Consider the following 16280-nt stretch of genomic DNA (forward strand, 5'->3'; position numbering starts at 1 on the left):
GTTCGGTTGAGTTGCACCAAACTTTTAAAATCTCCACCGAAGACCCAATCCGATCCATAAGAAAACAAAAAAAAGACAATCCGATTCAACTCTTATAAACAAATTGAATAGCTCAGGTTATTCAGGTTTTCGGTTATTTCTTACACCCTTCACTACACGTCTCATTGGCCCTATTTTTTTTCTCTCAATATTATAATAAAGTAAAAAAGCAAAAACCCTAAAAATAAAGTTATTCCTTCCGTTTAGCGGACAGCCTCTCTTCATCTTCTCTTATTCTTCGCGATCTCTCTGCCTCTCGTGACTCACTGACTCGTCTCTTCCAGTCTTCCTCTTTGCCGTCGACTACCCCTCAGCTCAAAGTTCGTCTTTCCGCCGGCGACGGTCAGTTTCAATCCCCAGGCTCTCTGTTCGTCTTTTCCCTTTTTCATTCTTTGTCATAGATCCCTCTCTACCCCTAACCAATTTTGTGCTCGTAACTTGTTTAATTTTCTGGCTTTCAGTATTGATAAATTGTGACCATCTGGATTATTATTATTATTATTATTATTTTAGTTGATGTTTGTATTTGATTCAGGCGGATGGACTGTTCGCGGATTTAACTTTTTCTATTTAGATTATTTGAGAGGCGTTGGTTGCTAACTTTTAGCTAATCACATTATTTTAGTAGGTTCTTTCTCTCTCGCTACAAAGGTATCTGTGGCATTGAAGAAGAAATGGGGAGGGGATAGAGTGGTTCTCTGGTTAAGTTTATTTTTCCATGTTTCAAGTTTGGAATTGAGTAATTGTTTCCACGAATTTGAGAATTTCGAGGGTTAACGTTCGGGTTGGACAGAAGAGGAGAGGGGATAGAATGGAAAAGAGAGAGTGGCAGTTTACCATAAATAATCTACAATCTCAATATATAGACATATGATTGCTAACTGAGCATCTACAAGACCCAGATTATCAATAGGCTTTCCCCATACTTGGAACGATGTTGCTAGGATTATTGTTTTTACTTTTTCTAAGCTTCTAGGGTTTGAATGTCACATGAAAACCTGGGGAATTTGAGTCGCTTCTCAAACCTCAGCCGCTTTTCCATTTTAGTTTTTAATGTATTTGAAATGGTAGAAGATTCTTTCAGCAAGAGTTAGTTTTGTTAGATTCACAAAATTAGCTAGCAGTTAAAAGGCATGACCACCTTCTCTGGTTGCTCCTATTTTCTCTCACTTGTTCTAAGTGCCTATTTAAAAGGTATTTGTTTGTTATCGTTATTGTTCATGCTTTAGCATTGCAGTATGAATAATCCATTTTGGATCCTGGCTTCCACCTTTCCTTCTATATTTTCTGTTATGCAAAAAAGGTTAGAGATTGCTGCAATTTGTTTGCATCCATCTAGATAGAGTCCTTGTTCTTGGATGTGACATTTTTGATAGGTTCCAGTTCAATGGGAAGGAACCGGATGGTCATAGAAAAGCCATGGGATGAGATCCTTGAACATGAGAATGGGTATGGTCAAAAGTATATTTTGGTACAATTGTGGTGAGTTTCTCTTGGAAACACACTCTAACTTTGAAAGTTTGAGCATTCTCCTTTAGATAAGTGGTGGAAAAAGTATAAAGGCAAAGCACAAATATTTGCATTCATTGGTGAGCAGATTCTTCATGTGGATTGATTTTTATTGCTAATCATGTGTCAACCACCCCAAATTTAATTTGTCCACTTGTATGATTAAACTTCTTGCAAACATGTTTTAACTTGGTAAAATTAACCCTCCTATACATTTTTGCAGGAACCATGGCGGACGAAGTTCAGAATGATGTGACCGATCAGGTGGCAGATGTGAGTTTTTTTGTTTCTTATCTATTATCACCATGCACATATATTTGCATTAAAAATTTCACATATTGTGGGTCTTTCCATTTTGTCTTTTCCTTTACAATTATTCATCTAAGGAAACCAAAGTCTTTGAGTTGTAATTTGGTGGACCAAACACTTCTGTGTTTCAACACCTAGGGGGAAATTCATTTTTACATGACAGCTGAAGGTGTATATTAATATTTAATATATTATAACCCAATGCTATGCTTATGGTTGTGTGGTCTTGATTTGCAAACATTCTGGAAAGCCAAGGAATAACTCGTAACTTGTGATATTTGTGTGGTCTTGTTTCTGTCGGGAGTTTGGTTTTCAGTTTTCTGGTCAAAGAACGATCCGTGCTATGATCAAGGAGTTTCTGTTGCATCCGCCTTTTAGAGAGAAAGGCCGGTTTTTGTGGCTTGCAGGGGTGTGTGTTGTGGTTTAGGATATTTGGGGTGGAAGGAACAAGAGAGTTTTTAGAGGTTGACTTTAGGGGATTTGGTTCTTTATGAGATTACATGCTTCTCTTTGGGCTTTGGTTTCAAAGTTTTTTTTTGTAATTATATCCTTGGTAACATTTCGCTGAGTTGGAAACCTTTCTTGTAGTGGACTTGTTTTTGGTGGGTTTTTTTTGTATGCCCTTGTATCCTTTCATTCTTTCTTAATGAAAGTTGTCTAGTTTCATTAAAAAGAAAAAATCGTAACCCATGAGGTAGCAGTCATTACTCATTGATGATTAGACTGGTTAACTTAAAGGCTGTACTATTAGTTGTCTGGTCTTGTTTAAGATTACAGAATCCGATTCAATTCTTGATGTATTTTCTATTGGATTTTTTACTGGTGCTTAAGCATCGAAGCTGCATTTTTTCTGTGGAGTTGCTCAGGCTGGTATCTTACTGTGGCTCTTTATACAAACATTTAAGTAATTGTAATCTACTGCAGTTTCTGAACCGTTGTTCAAGTGTGGGCATTGATGCAGTATCATGATGCATGTGTATGGTTTATTTCTTGCAGATTGCCCCCTTTGATCCAACTAAGAAGAAGAAGAAGAAGAAAGTTGTACTTCAGGATCCTACTGATGAGATTGTTGACAAGTTAGCAGAGAAAACTGAAAGTTTGTCAGGTATGAAAAGTTGACATTCTGTTCCATGTTTCATTATATTTTCATTTTGTTGGTGATAAGAGGATTGTTGATTGATTTTCTTTTTATCTTGTAGTTTCTGATGGTTTGGAGACTACAACATTTTCTGGACTTAAAAAGAAGAAGAAAAAACCAGTACGTTCTTACTTTTCTTTGTTCAAGCTCTGTTTCGTGACTGATTTCATTTGTTTTAATTTTAGGTAGAGGCGAGCTCCTTGAATGAAGATAGTGCAGATGCTACGGAAGATTTGGAAGGTTAGGAATGGATATTTAAACTTTGCCGTGCCTTAACCTTTTCCTTTCCATTTTCATACAATTACATTTACTTTCTAAGTCATGTTAATAATTGAGACAAACGAAGGGGTATAGTTTTTCTAAGTAATATCTTTTGAAGTGTTGGGGACAGTAGATTTTATCATCATTGTAGTCATTTGGGGCTTAAATGTGGGCTGCAAAGAATTTGCTAATACATTTTTCTATACTTGTGAAAATAGTTTTATAAACCATAAGGTAATAAAAACTTTAAGAAATTGAAGCTTTTGTAAGCGCACACGGTCTGACTCTTGCCCCTCACGTCAAATAATCGATTCTATACATATTTATATGGATAGCTATATAATTGTTTATCATAATTTTGTAATTGGTATTGCTTAATCTAAATATTATATATCAATGTGTTTAAAATTATATTTATGTGTGTTAAAACACAATTTTAGTCCCTTCATTTTCAAACTTTAGTTTCATGTCTTTTAAACTTTAAAATTTCTGTTTAATGGGTCAATGTGACTAATTGATTTGGGAACTTTCAATTTGTATCAAATTGTTCCTTCACATATTTAAAATTTTAAAATTCCAAGTATACGTATATTTTTATTTTATGTCTAATTGAACATTAAACACCAATTTTATAACTAGTAGATACAATAAATAAGCATCTAAAAGGGACCTACTAGACAAAAAATCAGATTTTATGTCTAACACAACGTTTAGTTTATAAATATTTTGAATGTGTAGCAGACCTTTCATTATCATTAAGCAAGTCTTAGACCCCGAATTGAGAATTTAGTGATCTATTAGACGGTTAACTAAAATACAAATCTTAAAGTTTATTGGCTAAACTTATTTGACCTTATATGAATTTTTATCTCCTCTAACATGAAGTTCTTGATTCGCCATGGTGAAGAAAAACAAGCACTTTTAACATTCATTTTTACGACCACTGACCATATACACATGAAGCTAAAGTTTATTTGCTAAACTTGTTCAACTTTATATGAATTTGTATGCTGTATCTCCTCTAATGTAGAGTTCTCGATTTGCCACAATGGAGAAACATGGATATTTTAAACGTTCAGCAACCGTAGACACAAATTTGAAAGTTCATCAGCTAAACTTATTTAGCTTCATATGTATTGTATCCCTTTTGACACTAATTTAAAAGTTGATTAGCTAGACTTGTTTATTACATCCCCTCTGACTCAATGTTCTGGATTTTCCATGGGGGAGAAAGATGAACACTTCTAGAGTATGCCTTTTAAAAACTTCAAAAAAAATTAAAAGGGAAAACAAAGGTTTCACATGGCTCGACATCACCTCAAGCTTGTTTCATAAAGAGGGTGACTTGCTTTAGAAGCATGACACTTAGGGTGTGCTTTTCTGAAAATCTGTACTACTTAAAGAACTGTCTGAATAGCCTTGTATTGTATGGAGTTTCTTATTGAAAAAGAGTTGTGTATGTAATACGTTTTTTGTTCATCATCTCCTTTTCAACTGTAGCCACTTTTTTGACTGAAAACTGATTATCATGCCTATCAGATCAAGCGGGGGAAATTGAAGATCGTGAGGGAATTGTTCTACAGTATCGTTATCCTTGGGAGGGAACTGATCGCGATTATGAATACGAGGAGGTATTGCTATATTTGAAATTGTGAGATTTTACATTACTTTAGCACTTGATTAGTATAATGATTATGTTTTGTACGAAATGGATCTTTTCTTGGGTTCTATGCAGTCATTGTTATAGTTGGTGTGACTATCTTTTTCCCATTATTATGTAGTTCATCAGTTGTGATACGTACTTTTTATGATGAGAAATAGCTAAATGAATATGGTCTTAAATCGACGGAGCCACAGAGGTAGCAATAAATGCTTATAATAGAATCCAGAAGAGTTGGAAGGTGTTAAGCCACCAATGTTTTTCACATATAACCGTAGAAATAAGGGGAAGTTGGCATGTGAGATGAAGGAGGGAAATGCGGGATTAGGGGAATTGATTGGTGGGCCCAACAGTTAGTTAGTATAGGGGGGTTTAACAGGGATGATTCAGAGAGAAAGGGGGGTCGAATTTTGTGGAGGAAAAACAGGACTATCTCTTGAGAGATGGGAGAAGTAGCAGTATCAGGTTCCATCGTTCTGGTTTATTTTTCTGTAATTACGTTTCTGTTTTGATTTTGTTTCATTGCATTGTTGGAAGTCTTGTGTTCTGGTTAGGGAAGGATTGCTATCCTAGTAGTGTTCTTTGATTTTCTTTTCATCTTCCTATTGTAATTAAGTTTGAATATCAATAAAGTAGAGTCACCATACTGGTGATCTATCAAACTGGTATTAGAGCAACTGAATTTGGGCAAAAGCAAGGAGATGGCTAAGAGGAGCGAAGAAAGGTTGCATTTTGTTGAGTAAGAGATTCTGGGATGAGGACAGAGATGAAGAAGTTACCTGCAATAGAGGAGAATATGTCCTTGATCTCAAAGAGCATTGAGAATATTAACGTGCAGATGGAGAAACAACAATTACAACAAGCTATTCTGAAATATATTGAGAGAATCATCCGGGAAAAGGCAATCACAACGATCGAAACACAACGATCGAAATAGAAGGTTCTTCGAGTGTGGTAATGGGGACTGATTCAGCGACTGAGATGATAAAGGGGGAGCCGAAAACTGATTGGAGGAATGATGACGATAAGACGTTTGATCGGAGCAAATTTAAGAAGGTCGAAATGCCGATCTTCAATGGAACGGATCCCGATTCTTGGTTATTTAGAGCAGACCGTTATTTCAAAATCCATAACCTCATCGAATCCGAGAAAATGCCAGTAGCCATTATAAGCTTCGACGATCCGACCCTTGATTGGTATTGATCACAGGATGAGCGGGAATCGTTTAAGAGTTGGGATGACTTGAAGCAGAAGATGTTGACAAGGTTTCAAACGATTAGGGATGGCACGTTGGTGGGAAGGTTCCTGACGATCAAACAGGAAACCACGGTGGAGGAATACCGGAATAGGTTCGGCAAGTACTTAGCTCCGGTGGCTTTTCTACAGACGGTGGTGTTAGAAGAGACGTTTATGAATGGGCTTAGCCCATGGTTAAAGGCTGAAGTAGAAGTGTTGGAACCTCGTGGGCTAGTCCAAATGATGAAACTAGCCTTAAAGATTGAGAAGCGGGAGAGAGTAAGGAGGGAATGTGGGCTTATTAGTGTGTATGGAAGTAAATTCCAATATAATCTGCCTAAAGCCAAGGAAAATACAGAAACCAAATCACTAACAGCCAAAACTGGTGGAACCACTCCAATGAGGACGATCACCCTTAGGGGAGTAACGGTGACAGATAACAGGAGAGAGGGTCCTTCAAAACGTCTGTTGGATGCTGAATTTCAGGCTAGGAGGGAAAAAGGGTTGTGCTTTAAATGCAAAGAGAAATATTATGCAGGGCATCATTGTAAGGCTAAAGAAAACAAGGAATTGAGGATGCCGGTAGTTCGAGATGATGGAGAAGAGTTTGAGATAATTGAGGAAGAAGTGGATGGCGAAGTAGCTGAAGAAAACACCATTGAGGTAGGTACCGTGGAGAATTTAAATATTGAATTATCCATTAATTCAGTAGTGGGACTGACAAATCCAGGTACTATGAAGGTGAAGGGTAAGGTGAAGAATAAAGATGTGGTAATATTGATAGACTATGGGGCCACCTACAATTTTATATATGAGAAATTAGTTTCTGTCCTAAATCTGCCATTGAAATCTACATCTAACTATGGAGTTATTCTGGTGTCGGGGGCAGCCATCAAAGGAAAGGGAATTTGTGGAAAGGTAGAAGTCTTGTTGGGAGACTGGAAGTTCGTGGATATCTTCTTACCATTGGAGCTTGGGGGAGTTGATGTGATTCTCGGAATGCATTGGTTACATTCCCTTGGGGGTAATGGAGGTGGATTGGAAACATGTAATAATGACATTCCAGCATGAGGGAAGAAAGGTGATAATTAGAGGGGATCCTAACCTCACCAAGAAAGGGGTCAGTTTAAAGACCATGATACAATCATGGGCGGGTGAAGACCAAGGATTTTTGGTGAAATGCCGAGCAATTGAAGGGAATGTAGCAATGGAAGAGTTGTACAAGGAAGGGAGTGAACTTACAGTTGACAATTCTATTTCTCCTTTGTTGAGAAAGTTTGAAGATGTATTTGAATGGCCTGAGACTTTGCCTCCCAGAAGAGGAATTGGACACCATATACATTTAAAACAAGGGACAATCTAGTCAACGTGAGACCCTATCGTTATGCATATCAACAAAAGGAGGAGATGGAAAGGTTAGTTGATGAGTTGTTGGCTTCGGGAATTATTCAACCCAGCACCAGCAGATACTTGAGTCCTGTATTGTTGGTAAGGAAGAAAGACAGAAGTTGGCGGTTTTGTGTCGATTATAGGGCACTTAACAATGTCACTATGTCGGACAAGTTTCCTATACCAATAATTGAAGATTTGTTTAATGAATTGAATGGTGCCAATATGTTTTTCAAGATCGACTTGAAGGCAGGCTATCATCAAATCAGAATGAACCAAGTGGATGTGGAAAAGACAGCCTTTCACACTCATGAAGGGCATTACAAGTTCTTAGTCATGCCTTTCAGTTTGACTAATGCCCCCTTCTACATTCCAAGCTTTGATGAATGCGGTTTTTAGACAATATATGAGAAGATTTGTATTAGTTTTCTTTGATGACATCTTAGTCTACAGCAAGGGATTGGAGGAACATATGCAACATCTGGAATTGGTGTTGGAAATTTTGAGAGCAAATGAGTTATATGCGAACCTAGCCAAATGTAGTTTTGCTAAAGAGAGGGTCGGTTAAACATATCATATCTGAATAAGCAGTGGAGGTGGATCCCGAGAAGATTAGAGCCATTAAAGAATGGCCAACTCCTACCAACATGTGAAAGGTAAGAGGTTTCTTGGGTTTGATTGGGTATTATCGCTGGTTTGTGCAAAATTATGGCAGTACAGTAGGCCCGCTTACCCAACTGTTGAAGAATGGAGCTTCCAAGTGGCATGAAGAAGCAAATGAATCCTTTGAGAAATTGAAAACAGCCACGATGACTTTACCCGTGTTGGCCATGCCTGATCTTAACTTACCATTTGAAATCGAAACAAATGTGTCTGGATATGGAGTTAGGGCTGTTCTAACACAAGCTAAGCGACCTATTGTATACTTTAGCCGAACTTTGAGCACAAGAGATAGGGCCAGACCAGTATATGAGCGGGAACTGATTGCTGTGGTGTTTGCCATGCAGAGATGGAGACCGTATTTATTGGAAAGGAAGTTCATCGTGAAAACTGATCAGAGGTCTCTTAAGTTCTTGCTAGAACAATGTGTAATTCAGCTACAATACCAGAAATGGATAGCCAAGCGTTGGGTTATTCTTTTGAAGTGGTTTTGTAGGCTCGGGTTAGAGAACAAGGCAGCCGATGCACTGTCAAGGGTGTCACCTACTGTACATCTAAATCAGATTACAGCTCCTGCCCTCCTAGACTTGGCTATTATACGAGAAGAAGTGGAGAATGATCCTAGACTAAAGGAGATCAAAAGCATAGTGGAGCAATATCTAGATGACATACCCAACTTCAATTCAAGGGCAGGTTAGTTATATCCAAGACTTCCTCTTTATTACCAACTATTTTACATACATATCATGACTTGGTGTTTGGTGGACATTCGGGATTTTTGAGAACTTATAAGAGGATTACTGAAGAATTGTACTCGGACGGAATGAAGAAAGACATTAAGAAGTATCGCGAGGAGTGTTCGATTTGCCAAAGGAATAAGGCATTGGCTTTGTCACCCGCAGGATTGCTCACACCCCTAGAGATACTAGATACTATATGGATTGACATATCTATAGATTTCATAGATGGTTTACCTAAGTCAGCTGGATATGAAGTAATATTTGTAGTAGTGGATAGGATGAGTAAGTATGCCCATTTCATATCCCTGAAACATCCGTACACGGCTAAATCAGTAGCTGAAGTGTTTGTAAAGGAAATTGTTCGATTACATGGATACTCGAGATCAATTGTATCAAGCCGAGATAGGGTATTTGTTCGACATACCATCTGCAAACTGATGGCAAATCGGGTGGTGAATAGAGGGGTTGAGGCTTATCTCAGATGTTTTTGTGGAGAAAGGCCGAGAGAGTAGATAAATTGGTTGCACTGGGCTGGATATTGGTATAGCACCACTTTCAACAGCTTTATTGGCATCACACCTTTCTAAGCGGTATATGGAAGGTTACCACCTCCCTTGATTTATTATGGGACATGGAAACACCCAATTCGGCATTAGACTAGCAGCTGAAAGACAGAGACATAGCTTTGGGAGCCCTGAAAGAACACCTACGCATGGCTCAGGAGAAAATGAAGAAGAATGCTGATTTGAAGAGGAGGGCTGTTGATTTTCAAGTTGGTGACATGATTTTTCTGAAACTGAGACCCTACCGACAGGTATCCTTAAGAAGAAAATGCAATGCGAAGCTATCAACCAAATATTTTGGGCTTTACAAGATATTGGAGAAGTATGGGCCAGTAGCATACAAGCTGGAGTTGATGAGCACAGCTGCCATTCACCCAGTTTTTCATGTGTCTTAACTGAAGAAGGCTTTAGGGGACATACTCAAGTCCAGCCAATTGAACCTTACTTGACTGAAACCCATGAATGGATGACACAACCAGAAGAAGTGTATGGCTACAGGAAGAATCTTAAGACAATGGATTGGGAGGTGCTCATCAGTTGGAAAGGTTTACCCCCACACGAAGCCACTTGGGAAGTTTGTGATGACTTCAAGCAGCAGTTTCCTGACTTTCACCTTGAGGACAAGGTGGATTTGGAGGAGGAAAGTAGTGTTAAGCCACCAATGCTTTTCACATATAATCGTAGAAATAAGAGGAAGTTGGCACGTGAGATGAAGGAGGGAAATGCGGGATTAGGGGAACTGAATGGTGGGCCCAACAGTTAGTTAGTATTGGGGGGAGTTTTAACAGGGAAGATTAAGAGAGAAAGGGGGCAGAATTTTGTGGAGGGAAAACAGGACTATCTCACTCGTTGAGAGAGGAGTAGCAGTATCAGGTTCCATCGTTCTGATTTACTTTTTTGTAATTATGTTTCTGTTTTGATTTTGTTTCATTGCTTTGTTGGAAGTCTTGTGTTCTGGTTAGGGAATGATTGCTATCCTAGTAGTGTTCTTTGATTTTCTTTTCATCTTCTTATTGTAATTAAGTTTGAATATCAATAAAGTAGATTCACCATACTGCCCTTCTGTCAAAAGGGCAACATCCTTAAGATTAGGGGTGTAAGGATGAACCAAAAAGACTAGAAAATCAATAGGAACCACCATCAGTTTGGGTTTGAATGGGTGTGGTTTGCGGTTTCTTTCTTTTATAATAAAAATTGGTCACTTTTAGTCAGCCTCGGGTTTTGCAAGGTTGGTGCAATTATAACTTGAGTCAACTGAAGGTAATATGTATAATAAAATTTGAAATATTATCGATAGAAATGTGTGAAGTGTTGGTGGTGTTAACAACCTAGCATGCATGTTGGCCTGTGTTCGAGGCCTATGGTGAACGTTTCTCCTCTTTTTTCTAACATATTATCATGTTTGTACTCAAATGTGCGAGACAAGTCGAATAACTTTCAATTCAGCATGTCTGGGTGTGCTTCTTAATCCTTGGTTCCTTTGCTCATCGTAGAATCTTCTTGTACTTTGAGCTTTAGTTTGTCAATATATTATTTAAAGAGACTTTCCTCAAAAAAAATAAAAAAAAAATAAAAGAACTTTTGTTTCAGCTCACTCATTTGATCAAATGATGAAATATCGGACTGAACTGATAAAGCTGTCCGTCAATTGATTTGGGTGGTTTGGTTCCTTTTTATTGGCAGCTTGGTTACTTTTTCATCTTTTGTCAAATAAAGTTTGGTTCTTCATTAACGAAAAGGATAAATTGCACAATGCACTCCTGAACTATGAGGGTTGTTACAATTAAATCAACCCTGTTGTTACCATTACACTGCTAAATCTTTGATATGATCAATTAGCTTCTAGTTTGTTATTTGTTGCAATCAACCTTTATTCTATTATTGATATCAATATATTTGTAAAATTAGAAGTTCTATATCAGTATTGACATCAATTCATTTTGTCAATTTTTTTTTCAAACTTTAAATTCCACGAATGTCCCAAGTTATTAAAGGCTATCCCTCACCTTTGATGGGTGAACGGAGTCAAAGCAATTCTCTCAGAAACTTTGTTTGAAAGGAACCAACGTATTTTTCAAGAGAAGTTCCTTCCTTGGTTTGATTGTTAAGAGATTTGCTTGAGTTAGAGCTTCTTAATGGTGCTCTCATTCCAAATTATTTGCTAAATACTCTATTCAAGAAACTTTTTTGAATTGGAGTGCATTTATTTTGTCTTAGCTATGTTTGTTTGTTTTACTATATAACTAGTCTATTGATGTCATTGTATTTTCATTTGTTGCTAAGACTCCTTTTGTTTCCTATGATATACTTTGTGCATTAGACTTATTTTATCATTTCAATGAAAAGTCTTGTTTTTGTTTCTAAAAAAAATTCCATTGAATGTCACTTCAATAAAAATAAATAAAAAATATATTTGTAATTTCATGAACAAAGTAAATGCAAAATTTTGATCTTCATTTCTAAATGGTTTTTTTTTAAATTGTTATTTTTTAGAAATTTCCTTTAATTTTTACATTCTAGTTCAATTCATTCTATTAGTTAATATATACATATTATTAGAATTCATTTCAAACTTTAATTACTACTGGTTCGTTTTGGACCTTGGCTTTTTGCTAACATTAGATAATGGATGCTTTATTGTTGTCTTGCTGTGCAGCTTCTTGGACGGGTATTTAACATTCTTAGAGAGAATAATCCAGAGCTTGCAGGTGATAGGCGTAGAACAGTTATGAGGCCTCCTCAAGTTCTTCGTGAAGGCACAAAGAAAACTGTTTTTGTTAATTTCATGGATCTATGTAAGACGTATGTGTTCATTAACCTTATATAACCATGTTTTTTGTTTTTACTAGATTTATCATACTATGGCGGAAGATTTTTGGCTGTTTGCACTTTAGATTATTATTATTATTATTCTGTGTTATTCAATTCAACAAATAAGCATATATGATTATTCCATTATATGACATGTTATAACACCTACGCATGCTGTCTGTTTGAATACTCGAACTTTTATGAGTTTTTTTTTTTTTTTTTTTTTGTGTATGTGGCAGTGCTTTGTATTCTTTCATTTTCTCAATTATTGTTGGTTTTTTTGAAAAAGAAAAAAAGTATTGACATGTCATTCTCAGGTAGAATTTGTGCTCTATTATTTTCCTTGTAGTATATGACATGTATCCCTATCACATGGTTAGTTCTGGAGGTCTCATTGATTTATAAAAACCTATGACCTATATGATTCTTGAAAGAATGAGTTTGGATGGTTGTTGCATTAAGCACATTCTTCACTAGTACAGATGGGAAGGCACATTTGGATAGGAAAGTTGCTTGTTTATCACTATTACAAGTGAATATGATCAACACTGCAATCATCATTTATGTGTCCAGTGCTGAGTATCGCTCCTTGCACCTTTGTTCTGTTCTTAATTTTTAACTGACAGTTGACCTGTAATTTCTAGTTTCAGATCTGGCACAGATAGTTCCCCGGAAGGGGGGGGGGGGGGTGTTAATTTCATTTATCCTCACGCACTGTTAGTTATGGTTATTTCTATATTTCTGGTACATGCTGAGTTTTGGAACTTGTCTCTCTCTGCAAATGAAATAAAATAGGATGCATCGGCAGCCAGACCATGTTATGGCTTTCTTACTAGCTGAACTGGGAACCAGTGGCTCTCTTGATGGACAGCAGAGACTAGTTGTTAAAGGAAGGTTTGCACCAAAGAACTTTGAAGGAATTCTGCGTCGATATGTCAGTAAGTGGCCTCTCATTGATTACCTCATGCTATTTGTCTACCAAATGGGATCTTAATTCAGAATGGACGTTCTCTCTGTTGCCAATTGTTTCAACTGGCTGGTCAAGGAGATTGGAGTTTTATTGAGTATTAACAAATCTGTTGATTGTCTTACTTCTCCATTATCATTTTCATGTTTTTACTTCTAACAAATCTATTGATTGTCTTGCATAATTTATTTGTAATTAGTCCAATAGGGAGTAGTTGGATGTTGCTTTTTGCTTTCTTTCTTTGCTTGAGAATCACTCTTTTAGCATCAGAGAAGGGATGTGAGGGTTTAAAGACCCAATTAAGATTCCTAGGAAAGTGAAATTCTTCACCTCAGAAGTGTTACATGGTCATGGAAACACGAAGGATTGTTCTCTAGGAAGCTCTCCTCACTTGTTGGGCCGTTCTGTTGTGTCCTTTGTTGGAAGGCGGAGGAAAATATGGATCATACTTTTGGTGTTGTAAGTTTGTTAGTATTGTTTGGGAGATTTTCTTCCAGGGGTTTGGCTTTTCGTTCACTTGTCAGTGGAGACTTGTCAGTGGAGAGTTATTGTTATGATCGAGTAGTTCCTCCTCAGTCCGCCTAGGGGAAGGAGATGTTTAATGTGGCTTACGGGGACATGTGCAATAGTGTGGGTTTTGTGGGGGGATTGAAATAGTAGGACTTTTAGTGGAGTGGATAAAGACCCTAGTGAGGTTTGGTTTGTGGTTCGTTTTCATGTTTCTTTTTGTGCTTCGGTTTAGAAGACCTATGGGTGTTATTTTGCAAAGTTAGACTCCCTTATGAAGGGGTTGCTTTTGTGGGCAGGGTTATTTTGTTGACATTCTATTTTTTTGTTTTTTCTTAGAAACTTGATATTCTTATAAAAAGTAATAAATCTATGGAATTAGTGGACTTGTTTCTAGAGGAGATAGGGAGAAACTGTAAATGACTGTTATAGCATTGAAAAAGACGGTCCATAGTTATGCAAATTTTTGTTGATCTTTATGCATTGGTGAGGGGGATCATCAATTTTAAGAAACGGACTTGTTTGAATATGTTGTCGTTCTTTTAAAGCTTAATGGTTGGGGAGTGTAAAAATAGAATCCTTGGAGCGTTTGAGAGATCTCAAGTGAATGTTTGGTCAGCTTTTAGGTTCTGTGAGCTATGTGATGAAGCCTATTCGTAATTATTAGTTAGGACTAGTTTAACCTGATTGGGAGCTGTTTTGGTAGTTTGCTACCTCTCCCTTTGGTGGGCTCTTTTCTGTATGCCCTTGTATTCTTCAAAAAAAAATTTTTCAGTGAAAACTCAGTTATTCATTTGAAAAAGTCTTAATTACTGTTGGTCTCCACTGGAGTTGCATCTTGTTATCAATTGTGTGATTTGATTCACTTCTAATTTCTACCTCATTATAGTTTCCACCCTTCCCTCATTTATTTCTTTCGTTCAGATGAATATGTGATTTGCATTGGGTGCAAGAGTCCAGATACTATCCTTTCAAAGGAGAACCGGCTTTTCTTTCTCAGATGCGAGAAGGTAAGGTTTTTTCTTTTCTTTTACTTTTTTTTTCCAGTCTGGATGCATGCTTATTGCATATTTGTGATTTTTGTGTAAAGCTTGTTTGTCGCTAATCTATGCAACGGTCGTAGGGGCATAGTGGTCTACATAGTTATAAATTTGCGGTGGTTCTTTTGAGTGCATCGTTGGGGGAAATGATGAATTGGAATATTTGTGTTCACTGTTAAATTTACTTTATCTGAGATCTTATATTTGAATAGATTATTTTTTTATTTATCCTTTGCTTCTTCTTACTAGAATGACAGCCTAGGATCTGAGCTGAGCCTTTTCATGTGCTCGGAAATTATTAAGGCTTATGGTGTTTTGTTTTTAATCAACAGTGTGGTTCTGGACGGTCAGTTGCTCCAATTAAAGCTGGGTTTGTCGCACGTGTTGGGCGGAGGAACACTGGGACATGATATGTGCTTGTTCCTTTATATTGAAGCTCGATGTTTTGAGTAGTAATAATCTCGTGTTAAAACTTTATGACCACAAGTGAATTTTGAAGTGAATGCTATATTGTAGTTGGGAGTCTAGAATTTAAGATAATGAGGAGCTATGAGAATTGAGGTCTCTTTATTTTCTCTCTATATCCACGTGGCATGCTAGTTGCTCATACTGAGCCTTTCTAATATTCCACTTCTTTTTCCCCCCTCTTAATCATGGTTGATTTGTGATGTCTACTTCTCGTTTTCCATTAATCTCATGCACGATTTAATTGTGGAAGAGTAAATGAACTTCCCATCGTAATGGCTGTGGGTTGCGCGTTTTAGGGTTTAGGTTTGGGATGGAGATGGGAGAAGCGAATGCTGAAGGGTCATTCTTCACCATTCCCTTCACCATTCGGATCCACAATTTGTTTTGAGAGGAAAAACAGAACAATATAATCCGTAAGGTTGAAAGATTGAAGGAAACTAAAATAAAAATGATAATCACTATCTGCATGTTTTATTTAAAATATCTTAGTTCTGATCTGACTTTGTGGCGTGGAATCCGTGGGAAGCATGTTAAGTCAGCATGGTTGGGGAAATGGAGGAAACAGAGCAGACAAACGTCAATTAGACCTCCAACGACCCCACTTTGGTGTATGTGCTTCATACATTTGCACCTTCTCTCTTTTTTTTCCCTTCCCCCGTCCCTTGTTTTGCTGCAGTTGCACTACATTCTTTTACATAACTGAGCACAGAGGTTTGGTTTACACTCATTTTCCATGACTCCGATCTCAGTCGATCTTAGTTTGCGGTTCAAACAAATAAAGAGTATATTTAAAATATAAATAGAGATACATTAATTGTCTAAGTTCATCCAAAGTTCCAAATTATGATGCAAATACAAAATCCTAAATAAAGATCACACTTTCATCCACGACAAAAAAGTAAAAACTAAACTAGAAGCTTAAAACGACATTCTCGAACTTCCATAACATCTCCATCCTCGCAACTATTAGTCTCATTTCCACT

At 37.1% G+C, this 16280-nt stretch overlaps 1 protein-coding gene across 3 annotated transcripts; it reads left to right on the top strand.

The window, feature by feature from the left end:
- The first annotated feature begins 206 nt into the window (after positions 1–206).
- Positions 207–15480, top strand: LOC103500512 (eukaryotic translation initiation factor 2 subunit beta). Of its 3 annotated transcripts, XM_051079860.1 has the most exons (11): positions 207–1488; positions 1578–1628; positions 1772–1821; positions 2854–2962; positions 3057–3115; positions 3181–3235; positions 4796–4887; positions 12161–12306; positions 13111–13253; positions 14714–14799; positions 15162–15480. In XM_051079860.1, exons 1-11 carry the CDS (start codon positions 1464–1466, stop codon positions 15237–15239), a joined length of 894 nt encoding a protein of 297 aa, XP_050935817.1. In that variant the 5' UTR covers positions 207–1463; the 3' UTR covers positions 15240–15480. The 3 variants fall into 3 exon arrangements, with proteins under 3 accessions (XP_050935817.1, XP_008462082.1, XP_008462075.1); XM_008463860.3 differs by lacking the exon at positions 1578–1628 and having other exon boundaries at positions 207–406; XM_008463853.3 differs by lacking the exon at positions 1578–1628 and having other exon boundaries at positions 210–381.
- Positions 15481–16280: the final 800 nt, after the last annotated feature.

Source organism: Cucumis melo, chromosome 12, assembly GCF_025177605.1.
Source record: "Cucumis melo cultivar AY chromosome 12, USDA_Cmelo_AY_1.0, whole genome shotgun sequence".
Lineage (NCBI taxonomy): Eukaryota > Viridiplantae > Streptophyta > Magnoliopsida > Cucurbitales > Cucurbitaceae > Cucumis > Cucumis melo.